At 36.0% G+C, this 16029-nt stretch overlaps 2 protein-coding genes across 2 annotated transcripts; one reads left to right on the forward strand and one right to left on the reverse strand.

The window, feature by feature from the left end:
- Positions 1–2047: 2047 nt before the first annotated feature.
- LOC130656885 (collagen alpha-1(I) chain-like) lies at positions 2048–5942 on the reverse strand. The gene is made up of 8 exons (XM_057459827.1): positions 5808–5942; positions 5452–5643; positions 5017–5262; positions 3565–4914; positions 3368–3457; positions 3087–3256; positions 2864–2999; positions 2048–2286 (listed from the first exon to the last, which is right to left on the reverse strand). Exons 1-8 carry the CDS (start codon positions 5854–5856, stop codon positions 2063–2065), a joined length of 2457 nt encoding a protein of 818 aa, XP_057315810.1. The 5' UTR covers positions 5857–5942; the 3' UTR covers positions 2048–2062.
- LOC130656884 (collagen alpha-1(I) chain-like) lies at positions 4803–14929 on the forward strand. The gene is made up of 14 exons (XM_057459826.1): positions 4803–5208; positions 6913–6996; positions 10618–10761; positions 11000–11209; positions 11457–11702; positions 11784–12439; positions 12521–12611; positions 12695–12766; positions 12849–13125; positions 13211–13320; positions 13405–13557; positions 13650–14036; positions 14160–14386; positions 14541–14929. Exons 3-14 carry the CDS (start codon positions 10704–10706, stop codon positions 14763–14765), a joined length of 2712 nt encoding a protein of 903 aa, XP_057315809.1. The 5' UTR covers positions 4803–5208; positions 6913–6996; positions 10618–10703; the 3' UTR covers positions 14766–14929.
- Positions 14930–16029: the final 1100 nt, after the last annotated feature.

Genomic DNA, 16029 nt, shown 5'->3' on the forward strand with positions numbered 1-16029 from the left:
ATGAAAATGTTTTTTGTGACGCTACTTCTCATTTGCAGAATGGTCATATGAAAAACTTTGATTTAAATGTTCTTTAATGAGAAGGGAGTGGAAAGTTTTTTCGAGGTTATCGGAGCTGTATGCACCGTTGAATTTACTAACCAGATCTTGCTTCTTTTTTGGTTTTTATTTTTGTAGTATACATCACTACTATCCCATAACGCAGGATCTTTTTTATAAAAGTCGGTTGAAATTGTCTTTTCCTCATCAGATAGCGTTTCTTTTTGTCCGAAATTATTGCTTTTTCTCCTATTTTCTTTCTCCATTAGATGTTCGACTTCTCAAGAAAAGCAATGTTTACAGTTTCTTGCGTTTTCATAGGTTAATTACACTATGCCTCAAATGGTTTTGCAAAATATTTGTTGCGTGATATGAAGAGACGAGGCACAAATGTGCCACAACAATAATTTTGCCCCGGGACATGTTGCAGAAGGTGGCGACACGAGCAAATTAGGGATGCAACAAAATATTTATCAAATTTTGTCCCCGGAGCACAGGCACAAAATAGTAGCAAAATATTTGCTCCATGCCGCATTTTTTTGTTCCATTGCAGGAAAATGTAGATATGGGACACGAGCAATTTTTGTCATGCGCCTGCAATGAAGCAATGTTGCATAGCAGGCGCATGTCCCTCGTGCCCCCTTAGCTTTAATCTAGAGCTGACGTATATGACTTTGCTTTAATTTTTCTAGATGATTTCACAGGCTTCCAGTCGTAGAATTCTTAACATGAAGATACTAAATTTGTGTTTCAATAAAGCTTAAAGACATAAGTTAGTGTAATTTTTGATTTATGTTGACACTAGTTTTCTTATTTGATAGAAGAGATTGCATTTTCAAGGTTTTAATGTGTCAAAATGTGATTTCTAGTTTCCTATGATACACATTTTGCGTAAGAAAAACCTAAATTCATACATTCCAGTACTTTTTAGTTTTAGCGAAAAATACATACGATCTCATCCCATTTAGAATAAAATTTAGTGGAAATCACTGTAAAAATTTATTTTCCTGTGAAGGTGAAAGTTGTGTAATAGATGAAGGGTATTTTTATGCAAGAGGGCAGGTAGCGGAAGGTTTCCTGGATAGCAAGGCGGAAGTCTATTTTGTTTAATTTGTACTTATAACTATCAATGTTTGTTTGCCTTACAACGAAACAGGAAAAATATCAAACCATCTGCATTTGACAACCTGTTAGATTCTATTCTTATTTCTTAAATAACTTCGCCGGTTTTTAATTGATTCATTCGCAGAAATGAACTTTTACATTTTTCAGAGAAGGGAAATTCCTATAAAAATTCCTTTTTTAAAAAAATGCCTGAAAATGGGAAACGTTTCTGAAAGCGATGTTTTTTGAAAAATTTTTCCTTTGCATAAATTTTACAATTTTATTTTATTTCTTTCATATTTAATTGTTAACTTATCGTTCATTTCTGTTATAAATGACATGAACTTGCACTTCTTCTAAGATCCAAATACCTAAATTTTATTCCTTGAATATGAAAAATTTCTACAGCTGCACTATTTAAACAAATTGTAACATTTACGTCACTTGTGTTTTCATAAGAACAGAATGTGTGAATTTATATCTTGATAAATCAGAGTTGCTTCGCGCAAAGTGAACATAGCAAATATAAAAGAAAATGTTTAAAAACAACAGTCTGTGTTTTGAGATTTGCATTCATGTATTTACATATATCTATACTTCCTATTGTAATAATTCCTCACTAACCATATATAACTTACAATTACGAAAATAAAAAGTATGCATATGTATATATACAAACAAAAATAAATGTTTGAAATATATATCGCTAGTAAAAAGTTATTTGAGAAACCTACTCCACATCCACCCAGACGTCCCTTGTTATAAAAATATCTTTTTTGTTTTTATTTAAAAGTAGAAGGAATAAAAAAAAAACGCTTTCACTTTTATGAACAAAATGCAACAGAAACGACTTTTCAGAGTTCAAAATAAAACTAGCTCTTTTCTGTATGCTTTTAAAACTTTGAATATTAGAAGTGTTTTAGTGAGTCATGTTACAGCAAATGGCGGCTGCAAATCCAGTTTTGCTACATTTGCAAACACACATGTTGCCATAAAGGATAATCCATGAGTTACAGCCGGTACCACAAGAACAACACGTTGCTGAGTATCCGTATGGACAAGAAGCAATTGAATTGGCACCTTCCTTATAAACACAAGTTAAAGCACTTGTAGCACCAGTATCTCCCTTGTCTCCAGTAGGTCCTAGACGAAAAAGATAACACAAAATTTAGCGCTTGGATGATTTTATTGTCGTGTATTATGTCATGCATAGTGCGCATGTCCGAAAAGAAATATCATGCTGCTTTTTTGTTATTTTTTTCATCACTTTTGTTTGAAGCAATGAAAATTGTGTTATCTTTATCGTCCGCATATGTTACATAGAGTTTATAAAAGTAAAAGAAACGCTAATCGTGTTTAGTGAGTTTTAAATTTGCAACATAATGCTGACGAATAATTGATGTATGAGCCATGACAGGTACATTTGTTTCCGTGCATGGTCCATTTCTGTGCGTCTGCAGCACATCCGCAACATGTGGCTACGAAGCCAGAATAACATGTGGTCGATTTTTGATAAGTTGTTAAAAGTTTACAAACTAAATTTCCATTAGAGACAGTATCTCCGGCAGGACCATTATCACCTATACGAAAGATAACACAATTCTCAAACTTGCATAAGACCAATGCGAAGTAGAAATGTTTGTTTGAAAGCAAATATTTCATTACAAAATTTGCGTTACAATATCCCCTTAAGGTCATTTGTTGGAATAATTTTTCTTACCTTTGGGCCCTTGTTGTCCTTGATCTCCCTGGATTCCTTGTGGACCATCGTCACCTTTGTCTCCCTTGTCTCCTTTAGCTCCAGTGCTACCTGTATTTCCTTGGTCTCCTTTATCACCTTTGTCGCCTTTGTCTCCCTATAATTTACATTGTATAATTAGTTAATTATCAAGCTTGAAAGGGTATTATATTGTTGCTAGAACAAAGGAGTGAAATATAATTACCTTGGCACCGTTAAGACCATCGCTTCCAGCAGGTCCTTGGATACCTTGTGATCCCTGGTTTCCTTTATCGCCTTTGTCTCCTTTATCACCTTTAGCTCCGTTTGCACCGTTGGAACCTTGATCTCCTTTTTCGCCTTGTTGTCCTGTATTTCCCTTATCTCCTTTGTCTCCTATAATAAAATAAAAGGCAATTTTTTAATATTTTCGTAGACACAAAAAATCTTTACATCATGTAATAGAGAATTATTAATCAAAACTATATCTTGAAGTCTTCGTTTTACCTTTGTCTCCTTTTTGGCCTCCAAGTCCAGGGCTGCCGCTGGGTCCTGGTTCTCCTTTATCACCTTTGGCACCTTCATTTCCTTGGGGTCCTAAAGAAGTATTAAAAATTATGTTACAACTAATGAATAAAGAAATAAATTGCTGAGAAAAATAAGTTATTTTGCTGTTACTTTTAAAAAATATCTGAAAATATTACCTTGCTGGCCTTGTTCTCCCTGTGATCCAGTGTCACCTTTAGGTCCAGTGTTCCCTTGTGCTCCAGTAGCTCCTTTATCTCCTTGTGCACCAGTAGCTCCTCTTGCTCCCGTATCTCCCTTTTCTCCTTGTGCTCCCTGGCTTCCGGTGTCTCCTTTATCTCCTTTGACTCCTTGTGCACCTTGTTGTCCTTGTTGTCCTTGATCACCTTTTGCACCAGTGTCTCCTTTTTCTCCTTGAGCTCCTTGAGCACCTGTGGCTCCAGTTTGTCCTTTGTCTCCTTTATCTCCTTTATCACCTTTAGCACCTGCTGGTCCAGTCTGTCCATCAGTTCCTCTTTGACCGGTAAGACCTCTTGGGCCAGTATCTCCTTTTGGACCTTGGTTGCCTTGTGCTCCTGTTGCGCCAGTCTCACCCTTGTCACCTTTTTCTCCAGCAGCTCCTTGTGCACCAGTTGCACCAGTGTCTCCCTTAATTCCTTTTTCGCCTTGTGCTCCTGTTGCTCCAGTTGCTCCCTTCATCCCTCTTAATCCTTTGTCTCCTTTAGCACCAGTAGCACCAGTCATACCTGCAGCACCTTGTTGACCTTGATCTCCTTTGTCACCTTTTTCCCCTCGTGGTCCTCTAAGTCCTTGCAGTCCTTGTGGTCCGTCAGCTCCTTTTTCACCTTGTGGTCCTTGTATTCCCTTTTCGCCAGTCATACCTTGAATTCCTTTCGAACCTTTCATGCCTCGGTCTCCTTTGTCTCCCTTTTCTCCTTGATCTCCTTTGTCTCCTTGTGGACCGGTGGCACCATTAGCACCGTCTTTGCCATTAGTTCCTGGACTTCCAGCTGGACCTTGACTGCCAGTATCTCCTTTCATACCTCTTTCTCCTTTATCTCCTTTAGCACCATTTTGGCCATTGGCTCCAGGGTTTCCTTGGGTACCTTGTTGACCACGATCTCCTTTATCTCCTTTGTCGCCTTGAACTCCTTGATCTCCTTGATCTCCTTTAGCACCATTTTGTCCGGCACTTCCAGTATCCCCTTTAACACCCTTTCGTCCTTGCTGTCCTTGTGGTCCCTGATCTCCTTTAGCTCCTTGTGGTCCAGTATCTCCTTTCATCCCTTGTTGACCTTCTGGACCAACATCCCCCTTGTCTCCTTTCATTCCAGGTGCGCATTGAGGACCAATTGGACCAGTATCTCCTTTTTCACCTTTGTCACCTTTGTCTCCTTTTGCTCCCTGTGCTCCAGTAGAACCACGATCCCCTTGATCTCCTTTATCGCCCTGATCTCCCTTGTCACCTTGAATGCCTTGTTGACCTTGATCTCCTTGTGGTCCTTGTGGCCCTGGGATACCCCGTGGTCCTATAGAACAAAAGCATTTATGAATGATAAAGTTATATTAAATATATTATGTGGATTAAATGTATAGATTTCTTAGATTGAATAGAAAACATAATTACGTACCAGTTCTGCAGGCTTTGCATCTGATGCAAAGGAAGTTGTTACTCCATTCTCCTGAAACTTGTGGTGTCTTGGTTGTGGCAAATGAAATGCAATGGTGACAAGATGAGGTGATTGGACCGTTTTGTGACCAAGCCAAAACATATGGGGAGTCATTTGGCACACAGATGTAATTGTTGTTCCATCCCCTTGAAGGTGAGACTCCTCGACTTTCACTCACTTTTGTGCATCGGTGTGTGGAAAGTGGTCCTGAAGTATATAAATATGTATTAGTAAATAAATAAAAAATATATAGAATCAAAGAGATATCTATAGAGAGCTGTTTTGTAGAATAATCTTAAACGATAAAGCAATCTCTGAAGCGTCTTTCTGAAGGACCAAACCGAAGAATTTAATAACGAAAAATTTTGACCAGCATGATTATTATTTTGTACTAACCGTTCGAGCTGAAGACAAATCCAGGGTCGATTCTGTTGACTGGCCAACATAATTCTGCCATTGAAAATCGGCTGTCACTTGTTTCGTTAATTTTCAAACATTTGAAATTGTATCGGTAATATGATGCTGGTCCCATTGGGAAAAACTTGAACTCGTGCGATTTTGGATAAATTTGAGGTCCATAGTTGTTGCCTAAAATACAAATTTAAACAGGTTAAACGTTGATAAGTATACCAAACACCTACAACAAGATATATCGAATCTCTAGACACAAAATGGTGTAAAAATTCTCCACAAAAGCTAGTTTGAAAGTATAAAGAAAGAAGAAAAAGATGAGGTAATATGAAAGACTTTACCTGCTACTAAAACAACTGGCACAATTGCCAATAACAGTAACATATTCATGTTGATTTAACCAGCACAATGCGTATACCAGATAGCAAGTCACTGGAAGCTGAGCAAAAGCTGTTTGATGTTCAATTTGTTTCAACTCTGTCTTTTATACACCTAAATGGTAATTAATTAGTCGTTAATTAAACTTAATTGGAAATAGGCACAACACGTGGTTTCTCATCAATGGGAAAGAAAATAGCAAACAATTCAACACTTACCAACTAAAGGAAACATTACCAATTTTATGTCATCTCTAAGCACACAATTTAACACTTGCTAACCACCCTTCATCTTTGACTCAACAGTAGCGTATTTTATGAAATATATTTGACAAGGGTAGAAATCTTTTAATTTGTTTACCAGCCTAAATTTGTTTGCACTATAATAAGAAATATTTAACCTACATTATGCAAATTGGAAAAAGAATAAAAATTTATGAGGTTAATAATTGTAGGTGTTAAAATCTTCTAATTTACGAAAAATAGTCCATTCCCTTCTATTAGAGCAAGTGTTGAATTAAAAAAGTTAGTCAAGCTTTGCTTCACTGTTGCTGCCACGACGTGTTTCAGTTTGAAACTTTTAGATCAATCTATCTTTCAGAAGCTATGCTTTAACTATTTAAAGAACTTTTTGTTCTAAAGGAACAGCTCCTCTTCAATTTTGTGGTAAATTGAAAAAACAAGTTAATACGGTGTTTTTATAAATGTAGCATCACGAAGAAATAATTTACCAATTTGTGAGCCACGTGCATTTGAAACTAATTATAATATGCGCAATCATCCTTGATTTTTTTTGGAGCCAAATAATTTTTTTGTTTATCTTATTCCAAGAAACTAGCAAGAAACAAAATTGACGCAAATTTCGAAAATTGGCATTACGCAAATATCCAGGACGCTAAAAAATTACTAGTTAAGTTAAAATATTTAATTAAAGTTTAAAAATATATATTTCTTCGCAATCCCAACGCATAGAGCTTTCTACCCACGAAAATAATTCGTTCTCCTTTTTGATCGACAAAAAAAATTAGTATGGTTCTAATAGGGTTTACTCAGCTAATGTGATTTTCAGGCAAGATGCAGGGCAGCTGATATCAAAATGTTGGGAAGAAAACAAGGGAAACTGGTTGTCAATGAACCCATCCTTAAAATGAAGGTAAGCATATTTCCTGATTCGCGTTATTTTAATGTTTTTTGTAAGTCAGTTCTTCGGCTAAATCGCGTTAATTAAATATTTTTTTTATAAGTATTCGCGTTAATTTTCTTTGTGGTAATTTTGCGCCTAATTAATTTCCTGGATAAGGTACTCGAGTTTGAATTTGCCTTAAGTTGAAATCACGAGAAAAAAGCTACCTTAATATTATCAGTAGTTTCAAACAATTCTCTTTCCTGCGCTCATTTTAAAATATGATCACCACAGCATTTTCTTGCTCGGTTTCGGCATACTTTGAATTATAACCTTACTAAAAAGTTCCTCGAAACGAGAAAAATAATTACATTTCGGTATGTTCAAACGAATCATTTTTTTTTCTATTTTAAGTTTAGAATTTTATCATTAGCATTTTATATTTTCAAGGTCGGTAAAATTCGGCATACTTTGTTAAGATGTCATTATCACTGTCATTAATAACTGACAGGAAGTTATCAACCCAGTTACAACATCACTTGTCAATCCAATTTATTCCCTGAATCATTCGTAATGAACATCGTAAAATGCTAATAATTCTTAAATGATTTTTTCGTGTTCACAAACTACTCTTTCAGTACTCTGACGTGATAAAAATTTTCTGGTTTATTTTCACCCCTCCGCATTCAACAAAGGAGATTGTTTAGCCACAACAGAAATAAAGACACAGTATGTATCGTAAACAAGAGCTTAAAGCGTTTATATTTTGCTCTAACTGAGATTTGCCCACAGGTTTCGTTCATTTTGCAAAAATGTTCCCATTGTAACTAGATAACTTTTTCTTACCAAGACGAAATGAAACTTTCTATTCAAGGACTTTCATTTTTTTAAAATGTTTGATGACTGATGCCAGTGCTAGCAAAGAATTATTTTTGCAATGTTGTAGACAAACAAAAAACTTTTTGGAAAAATTTTCCACATACATCGCATGAAAATCCATGTTAAAACTTCCTTGGTTGCTTTTCTTTAGATAAAATTATTACAAAAACTTGCAGTTAGAGTGCAAATTGTTGGATAAGTCTTAACAAGTAAGTAAGGTCCTTCATATCTAGAAAATCAAATTTTAATAACAAAAGACTTAAGAAAATGAAAACCCTATTTGTTCCTTCCAAGTAAATTTTAATTATAATACAATTAGCCATTGTATCATACACAAGATACTGAATAAACATTAGCTATCTCGTGGATGGTAGATGACAGATGCGAGTAAAAATGAATTTTGTTATGTAACACCAATATAATTTTGCTATGAATAATAATATATGTTATCTCGTCACAGTATTCTGTCTTTTTTACCCATTGCGTTGATCCAGTTTTACCTAGGACACAAGGTCGAGGTTTGCAAAAAACACAGTAAAGGAATGAGGTTGGATATGAATCAATGTTCGTTTATCAGTCATTTACACTTTGAAGTTTTGAAAAATATCCCGCAGGTGTTATTGGAAAAAACTAGTATACGCGGAAATCTGTTATTATGAATCTCGCACACTCTAAAATAACTGTTATGGTGAAAAACATTTAGGCGGCATAATTCCTATGCACCTTAAACCTCTCACGCAAATAACGCTTGCTTTATTTGGAAAAACACAAATGTTCTTCGCAATCACGACAGAAAAACGCGACCCTTAATTCCGCCAATGACAGCCAGGGTTACCACGCCTGCCAAGAATGTAGGAGAATAGAGTCTGGGAATAGTCTAGATTTGGCTCACCAGTTTGAAAAATGTCTGGAAAATAATTTTAAAAAAAAATTACAATAATTTTTTTGATAGGGCTTAACAATTTATTTTTTAATTATTTTTGCATGAATCTATATATTCTATTTTATAGTACATCTGTAGTATTTCTGTTGACAAAAAAAACTTACATCTTGGCTTTGCCGCAGAAAACAATTGTGGTTATAAAAACACAGTGTTACTATCTTTTTTGTTATATGTTTCGAAAACTTATAACATTTGCACTCCAAGAGTCAGGAAAAGTAATACCAATTCTTATGGTATGTCTGGAAATTCAATTGAGAAAAGTCTGTAGCAACCCTGCAGTGACTTCATCTCTGTATATTTTTTTAACTTCTAATTTTACCACCTGATGTAATAAAGCAAAAATCAGTTCGTGGGAAGGGGTAAAGAAACAACCATGTGTACATATATTTCCCCATTTTTATTTTCCTTTGATTCCAAAAACAACATTTTACATTTATCCTTTATTTGGAGAAAGTTGTGATGCAACAGAAAAGGCCTTAATCTAAACTTCAAAATGTCAACACATCCCCCGCGAAAATGTTAACAGCTGTAGCACCATAATTGAAGCACGTGGTGATTGACGATGACAAACACAAATTTAATGTTTTATTAATTGATCTTAAAATTAATTAATATATAAATCAATTATTGATTTGATTGCTAAAGCTGCTATATCCTTAATAGGTTTCTTCTCCTTTCGGTTCATGCTGCCACCACAAAAACATCAAACATACAAACGTTGGCATCGCTATGAACCACAAATGAACCAAAATAGATTCGGGTTAAAAAATGTCGAGGGAATTTTGCATTTCGGATTAAAAAAGTAATGATAAAGAGTTTAGAAACAGGGAAGCATTTCCGATACTGGTATTTTCTGGAATGTTTAACAGTTAAGCCCCATTAGGAAAATTATTTTGCACAAAAACTGCTTTATTTTATAACGTTCGCGTAAATAATACCCAGCTTATTACATGTATATGCTGCCAAAGGAACAAAAAATAATGGCTATATCTTAATTAAAGTTGGCATCGCCTAAAACCACAGAAAACAAAAATAAAAACGGGTTAAAGAAATGCTGTGTCATTCTTGTATGTTAGATAGAAAACAATAACAACAACGATGAATAATTTAAAAAACAAGGAAGTATATAGAGTAAAACTAATATTCTTAATGTTAAGAATATTTTGAAAACAGTAAACCTCTTTATTTGTTCTCGTTATAAAATTGGTGGAATGGGAAAGCATTGATGCAGTAACTGCATCACGTAGATGTTAGATAGAGATAAGATACAGTACGCAGGAAATTAGATTTTTATCACCAGCTGATAAGCATCTTAAGTTATGGAAAACTGAAGAAACATCACGCACACAAAATTCAAATGATGACGCTAAGTAGTAAAAAATCACTTTCAAACTTGTTGAAAGTGTAAAATTATTTTTAATGTGTTCGGTGTAATAGAAACAAAAACTTTCAAATAATGATCATATTAAAAACTTTTGTCATTCTCAGCACAAAGCATAGCCTGTTTTTACAGAAAAAGTTATAATTCTTGTGTTTTATTTTTCTTCCCTTATTTATCGCTTTTTTGTCTCTTCATAGCATATGCTGTCATGCAATTTCACAGGTATCATAAAACAGGGTATTTCTAAAACTGTCACATTAGTCATGTATATTTTGGTTCAACCATAACCTTTCCCAAAGAAACAAGGCTGGTGTTGAGTTACCCCCACTCATTTCGTTGATTAACGAGCACGAGGTCGATTCTTAATTACAAATCCTTAATTTCCTTAATTAAGTAATAGGCGCAGAATTGATTATTTAAACTTGTCATTTCCATGATTTTAATTTAGTTTAACAAGCGACCTGGTCCGCAACGTTGGACACAATAAAACTGCTCTGTAGAATATAACTTAAGAAGAGCGTGCCACCAGAAATAATGAAGAGTGTTATATTGGTAACTGTGGTTGCACTCTTTGCACCTTCGCTGGTTGCAGGTATGTTTTCTTTTCTTCTTGTTGATGTTAACTATTTAACAAAGATAGGGATAGCATACATTGCAAAGCGAATCGATACTCAAGTTAGAATATAAAATCTGGCTGATTCTGAAATCTGTTATACATATTACCATGAATCAAATTCCGGGTGTTCATACTTTCATTTTAACTTATGTATTTTGACTTAGTCTTAATATTCTAGCAATATTTTGATTTATATAATATTTTGTATATTTAGGTGTAAAGAAGTATCCACGATTTCCACACGATTTCCGTTTTGAACCATTTACCCAACCCACCACTGATCCTTATACACCTTATGGATATAGCTATAAATGTATAACATGGGACAACACAGCTATGTCGAATGCTTATTCATGGAAAGGTTACTTTTGCTGGAGAGTAGGACCTACACTCTTAGATGCTAACATCGAATGGTCAACTAACGGTAAAATTTATTTATCACTCCTTCCTGTTTTGCTTTGATTTATCAAATTTTAATTTCTTAACTTGTTTGCAATAAATTCAAATAGGATATTTTCAATATAAATGCTTGAAAAAAGACTACTAAAAAAAACCATTTAATATCTTACAGCTATTCTAAATAACCACGAATTGGGTATTATGCAAGAACTTTTTATTTTTAAGTCAATGTTTATTAATAAGCATTGTTTTACAAGTACGCCTTACTTTAGGTCCAATCGCAAACAAAAGATGTACCCATATCACCGAACCTGATGATCAAGATGCCTCAGGAAATCCACGAATGCGAAACTCGTACTTGTGTGTACCAACAGATTCTCCCTACCATTTTGCTTTCTCTAACTCTGGATTGATCCAAAGTCCATGCTCTGACTGCTTAGCCACACAAATCACATCAACAACAAACTACGGATGGGGAAACAATTATTTGTGCAGTCTTTGTATCACTCTTGTAAGCGGTAAGTAGCGCATGTCACCACGTGTTAAGTATTGTACACTAACAAATAACAAGTTTTATATAATGATTTTTCTATATTTAGGACCACAAGGTCCACAAGGACCTATTGGACCTAAAGGACAAATAGGTGATCAAGGACTCAAAGGAGAACAAGGAGAGAAAGGAGACAAAGGTTCTAAGGGGAGAACGGGACCAGAAGGCTACCAAGGTGCAAAAGGAGATAAAGGAGATATGGGTGACAAGGGTGAGACTGGTGATCAAGGTCCAGCAAATTCTCCTGCACTAAAGGGTATAAAAGGTGACCGAGGTGATCAGGGACCCAATGGACGTAAAGGAGTCACTGGAGGTGAAGGACTCAAAGGTATTACTGGTGATGTCGGCATTGTAGGTCCAGTTGGCATGCAAGGCGAAACAGGTGATGCAGGGCGTAATGGCAGAAAGGGGGAAAAAGGTATGACAGGAATCAAAGGACTGACAGGAGTGAAAGGAGATAGAGGTGATGCAGGAAGTCAGGGTGATGATGGGGTTGCTGGCACTGATGGAAGCAAAGGTCTAACCGGAGACAAAGGAGATAAAGGAGAAACTGGTGACACTGGATCAAAAGGACCAGATGGTGCCAATGGTTTAAACGGTAATGATGGCGCCACTGGAGAAAAAGGACCGAAAGGAATGGTAGGTGAAAAGGGACCTAAAGGAGATATTGGTGAGAAAGGTTTGATGGGAAATCAGGGTGAAAAGGTAAAGAATTATATTATTCCTAAACTTAAATTACTTGCTAAGAACAAGGTGAAACTAAGAACGAGGTGAAATTATTTGTAGGGAAGACAAGGAATGCAAGGACCTGCTGGCCAAACAGGACCACGAGGAGATACAGGACCACAAGGGAATAGGGGCGTGATTGGACCAAAAGGTCAGTATGTCAAAGTCTTTTTATATCTACCACCAAATGGTTACATACATGTTTTCTTTTATTTTACCCTCTTTTTATCACAGGATTTAAAGGAAGGACTGGTGCTAAAGGTAGCAGAGGAACAGCAGGGGCTACTGGATTAAAAGGAGAAAGAGGTAAATAATTTGTCTCTGAAGTTTTCCCACATAGTCATTACTTTCCGAACTATTTAATATGTTTTATTAATTATTATTACAGGCGTACGAGGTGATAAGGGAGCAAATGGAAATACAGGCTTAAAAGGAGGGAAAGGTCTTAAAGGAGATGTTGGTGACCGTGGAGCAACCGGAGCACAAGGTGTAAAAGGAGCTAAAGGTGACACTGGAGATGAAGGAGCACAGGGAGCAACAGGAAGTAAGGGTGAAATTGGAGATCAAGGACCTGTTGGACACCAAGGGGAGACTGGATACGATGGAGCACAAGGATCGGATGGAGAACAAGGAGAAAAAGGAGACCGAGGAGACACAGGAGACCAGTAAGATATCATTACGTTTAACGGATCAGTCTTGTGATATTATTATAATATTAGATATGATAAAGCATGATTTTTTTGTCAACAGGGGAGCAAATGGACAACAAGGACAAAAGGGACAAACCGGAAATAAAGGTGCAACTGGAGATCTCGAATCCATTGGTGAAACTGGCATTAAAGGAGAAAAAGGAGACAGAGGTAATAATAGGAAAGAAGTACATTATAAAGTGTTTTCCGGAATTTCCTTATTATCTTAGTCTGATGCGTGTATTAATTTTTTAGGAGACACTGGTGCCACTGGTGCAAAAGGACCTAGAGGTGACCAAGGTGAAACTGGTTCCAAAGGTGTTACAGGACAAACTGGTAATACTGGAGCAACTGGCAACAAAGGTGAAACTGGTAATAATGGCGCTAAAGGTCCCGATGGCATAAGAGGTAAAAATTTATCCGATGTATTATCGATTTTTCGATCTTCTGTTTTTTGACATTCCAGAAAATATTTAAACGTGATTTAATTTCTATGTTAGGAATTGACGGAGAAAAAGGTGAGAAAGGAGACCAGGGCGATGTTGGACCATCCGGAGGACCAGGTCTGAAAGGAGAGAAAGGTGACAAAGGAGATCAAGGTGACACTGGAGATATGGGATCTAAAGGAGCAACTGGAGATGCAGGTTCCAATGGAAGCAAGGGCGCAAAAGGTGATAAAGGAGATAAAGGGGATACTGGTGATCAAGGACAACAAGGTATTGCTGGTGCCGATGGATCGAATGGAAGCAAGGGAGGAAAAGGTGATAAAGGTGAAAAAGGAGACACCGGAGATATTGGAAATACTGGCGCACAAGGTGATAAAGGAGATAAAGGTGACGGTGGTAACCAAGGACCTAAAGGAGATGTAGGACTTGCTGGTCCAGCTGGTAAGAACTTCTAATAGGTCCTATATTTACGATGTATTTATTTTATTAATACAATAGGAAATTGTTTTATTTTACTGAGGCTGTTGATTCGTATTATAATTAGCCTTATATTTATTGTTACAGGTGCTAAAGGTGACAAGGGTCCAAAAGGTCAACCTGCATTCTTTTCTCTCGCATGCACACTGAAAAAGTTAGCTGGTAATACTGTAACATGCGCAAGTGGAAAAGTACTTGGCTGCAGTTGCACGACATGTAGTAAATACGAGCTTTCAAATGATGGCAAGACCTGCACATGCAAATGCCCTGCACCAAAACCACCAGCAGGACAACCTAGCTACTATGCACCAAAGGTAGTTAACAATTTTTTTTATAAAGTCAAAAATGATCAAATCAATCAAACTTAGTGGTCTTGCTAAGCAAAATTGAAATTGTTGTTGAAACAGGTTAACAGGATAACACGTAAATATTTTGTTACTTTATTTTAACGAAACTCTGATTCTTTAGGTCTTTGCAACGGCACAATGTTGCCAAGCCCTCAAGAAGACAACCCACGATGAACCGGCCGCTGATGCACCTGAAGAAGATCTGGATGAGTTTGATACAGAGCTTCAACAACGTATCAAGGATGAACGAAAAAGACAAATGGACGACACAAGTTCAAGCAAAGTCGATCTTGACGATGAACTGGAAAAAGATTTGGAAAACGAATCCTTCCATGACGAAGAATAGACCGCTATAAAATAATATCTCGGGTTTCATATAATCCCTATTCCCTATGTTTGCATACTGTAAGATTCTTTTCTAAAATTTCAAAACATTTAAGCCGTGATAAGTAATAATTCTACATTGATCTTCGCATACTTACTCAATCAATATCTTTAATTTAAATTTTTGAAAATTCCACTTCACTACAATGTATTATATGTTTGCAATTTATAGAGATGGATATATATGGTGAAGGACACAAATTTCTTGCTTTTTACTCTTCATCTTAAAGTGATGAGGAGTGATTAGAAAGATTTTAACTATGAAATATAAATATGAATTTTAATCAGAGTTATTTTCTTTTTTTTTTAATCTGGTCCATCAAATTAAGGAGGAGCTGGATTTATTTTTTTTGGAATACTTTTTTTTATATTTTTAGATGAATTAGCCTGCTTTTTAGAGTGGCAAAAGCAGCGACACATTAGCTCAACAAATTAAATTCGAAGATATATCTTTCACGTTACAAACTTTCTTATCCTGGAAATCAAAAATGAGAGTTAAAGAAAAGCGATTCATTTTATTTTTCCAATTCATATTTGAGTATATAGCGTTGACGATTCGTGAAATTAAGAACCTGCATTTTATTTCACCTTTAATATACGCGAAATTTTGTAGACTGTGCGAAACACTAAATCTTTAAATATTAATATTGTTACGGAAATAATCTTGTTACGCTTCAGTCATCAGCCATCAAAATCGGATTTTTTCCAAATAAACAACTTCTGTTCTCAAATAAAGGTGAGCTCTAAATTGAAACACCGATACTTTCATCACTAACATATTGCCGCACGTAGTGTAGTGGGTTCGTCTGCGGCTCCCAGTTCTGTGTACCGTGGATCGAATCCCGTTCACTGCCAGGCAGTATGTTAGTGATGAACAAAGTAGTTCTTTTACAATATGACCGATATATTATTGTGTTGGTCATCTAAGCCTGCAGTTGTTAACAGAAATCATCGTGCTTTCATCTCGAAGTACTACAGCAGAATCCTAATCTCTTTTAATATAAATTAGAAAAAATTCTTAAACACCTATTTTCACTCCCACATACTTTTCGACGAATTTTCGTTGTTAACTGATAGCGTGTCAAAATAAGAGCAAAATGCGAATTTCTAAAAATTGTTACTATGGCAACCACAACTTTGTCCCCAGGAGTCATGTGGCCCCTGAGCTGTTATTGCTTCATCAACAAGGCAAAATGCCCTGGGAACGAGGTTGTTGCAGCCAGTGA

Source organism: Hydractinia symbiolongicarpus, chromosome 9, assembly GCF_029227915.1.
Source record: "Hydractinia symbiolongicarpus strain clone_291-10 chromosome 9, HSymV2.1, whole genome shotgun sequence".
NCBI classification, from domain to species: domain Eukaryota; kingdom Metazoa; phylum Cnidaria; class Hydrozoa; order Anthoathecata; family Hydractiniidae; genus Hydractinia; species Hydractinia symbiolongicarpus.

Bases quoted from the DNA above. Each gene is read 5' to 3' on its own strand.
- LOC130656885 (XM_057459827.1), bottom strand. From the start codon at position 5,856: ATGAATATGTTACTGTTATTGGCAATTGTGCCAGTTGTTTTAGTAGCA. The intron at 5,263-5,451 runs GTTAGTACAAAA...TATATACTTCAG, and splicing joins ATTTGTCTTCAGCTCGAACG to GACCACTTTCCACACACCGA. The intron at 3,000-3,086 runs GTAATTATATTT...TGTAAATTATAG, and splicing joins ATGGTCTTAACGGTGCCAAG to GGAGACAAAGGCGACAAAGG.
- LOC130656884 (XM_057459826.1), top strand. From the start codon at position 10,704: ATGAAGAGTGTTATATTGGTAACTGTGGTTGCACTCTTTGCACCTTCG. The intron at 10,762-10,999 runs GTATGTTTTCTT...TTGTATATTTAG, and splicing joins TGCACCTTCGCTGGTTGCAG to GTGTAAAGAAGTATCCACGA. The intron at 13,321-13,404 runs GTAATAATAGGA...TTAATTTTTTAG, and splicing joins AGGAGAAAAAGGAGACAGAG to GAGACACTGGTGCCACTGGT.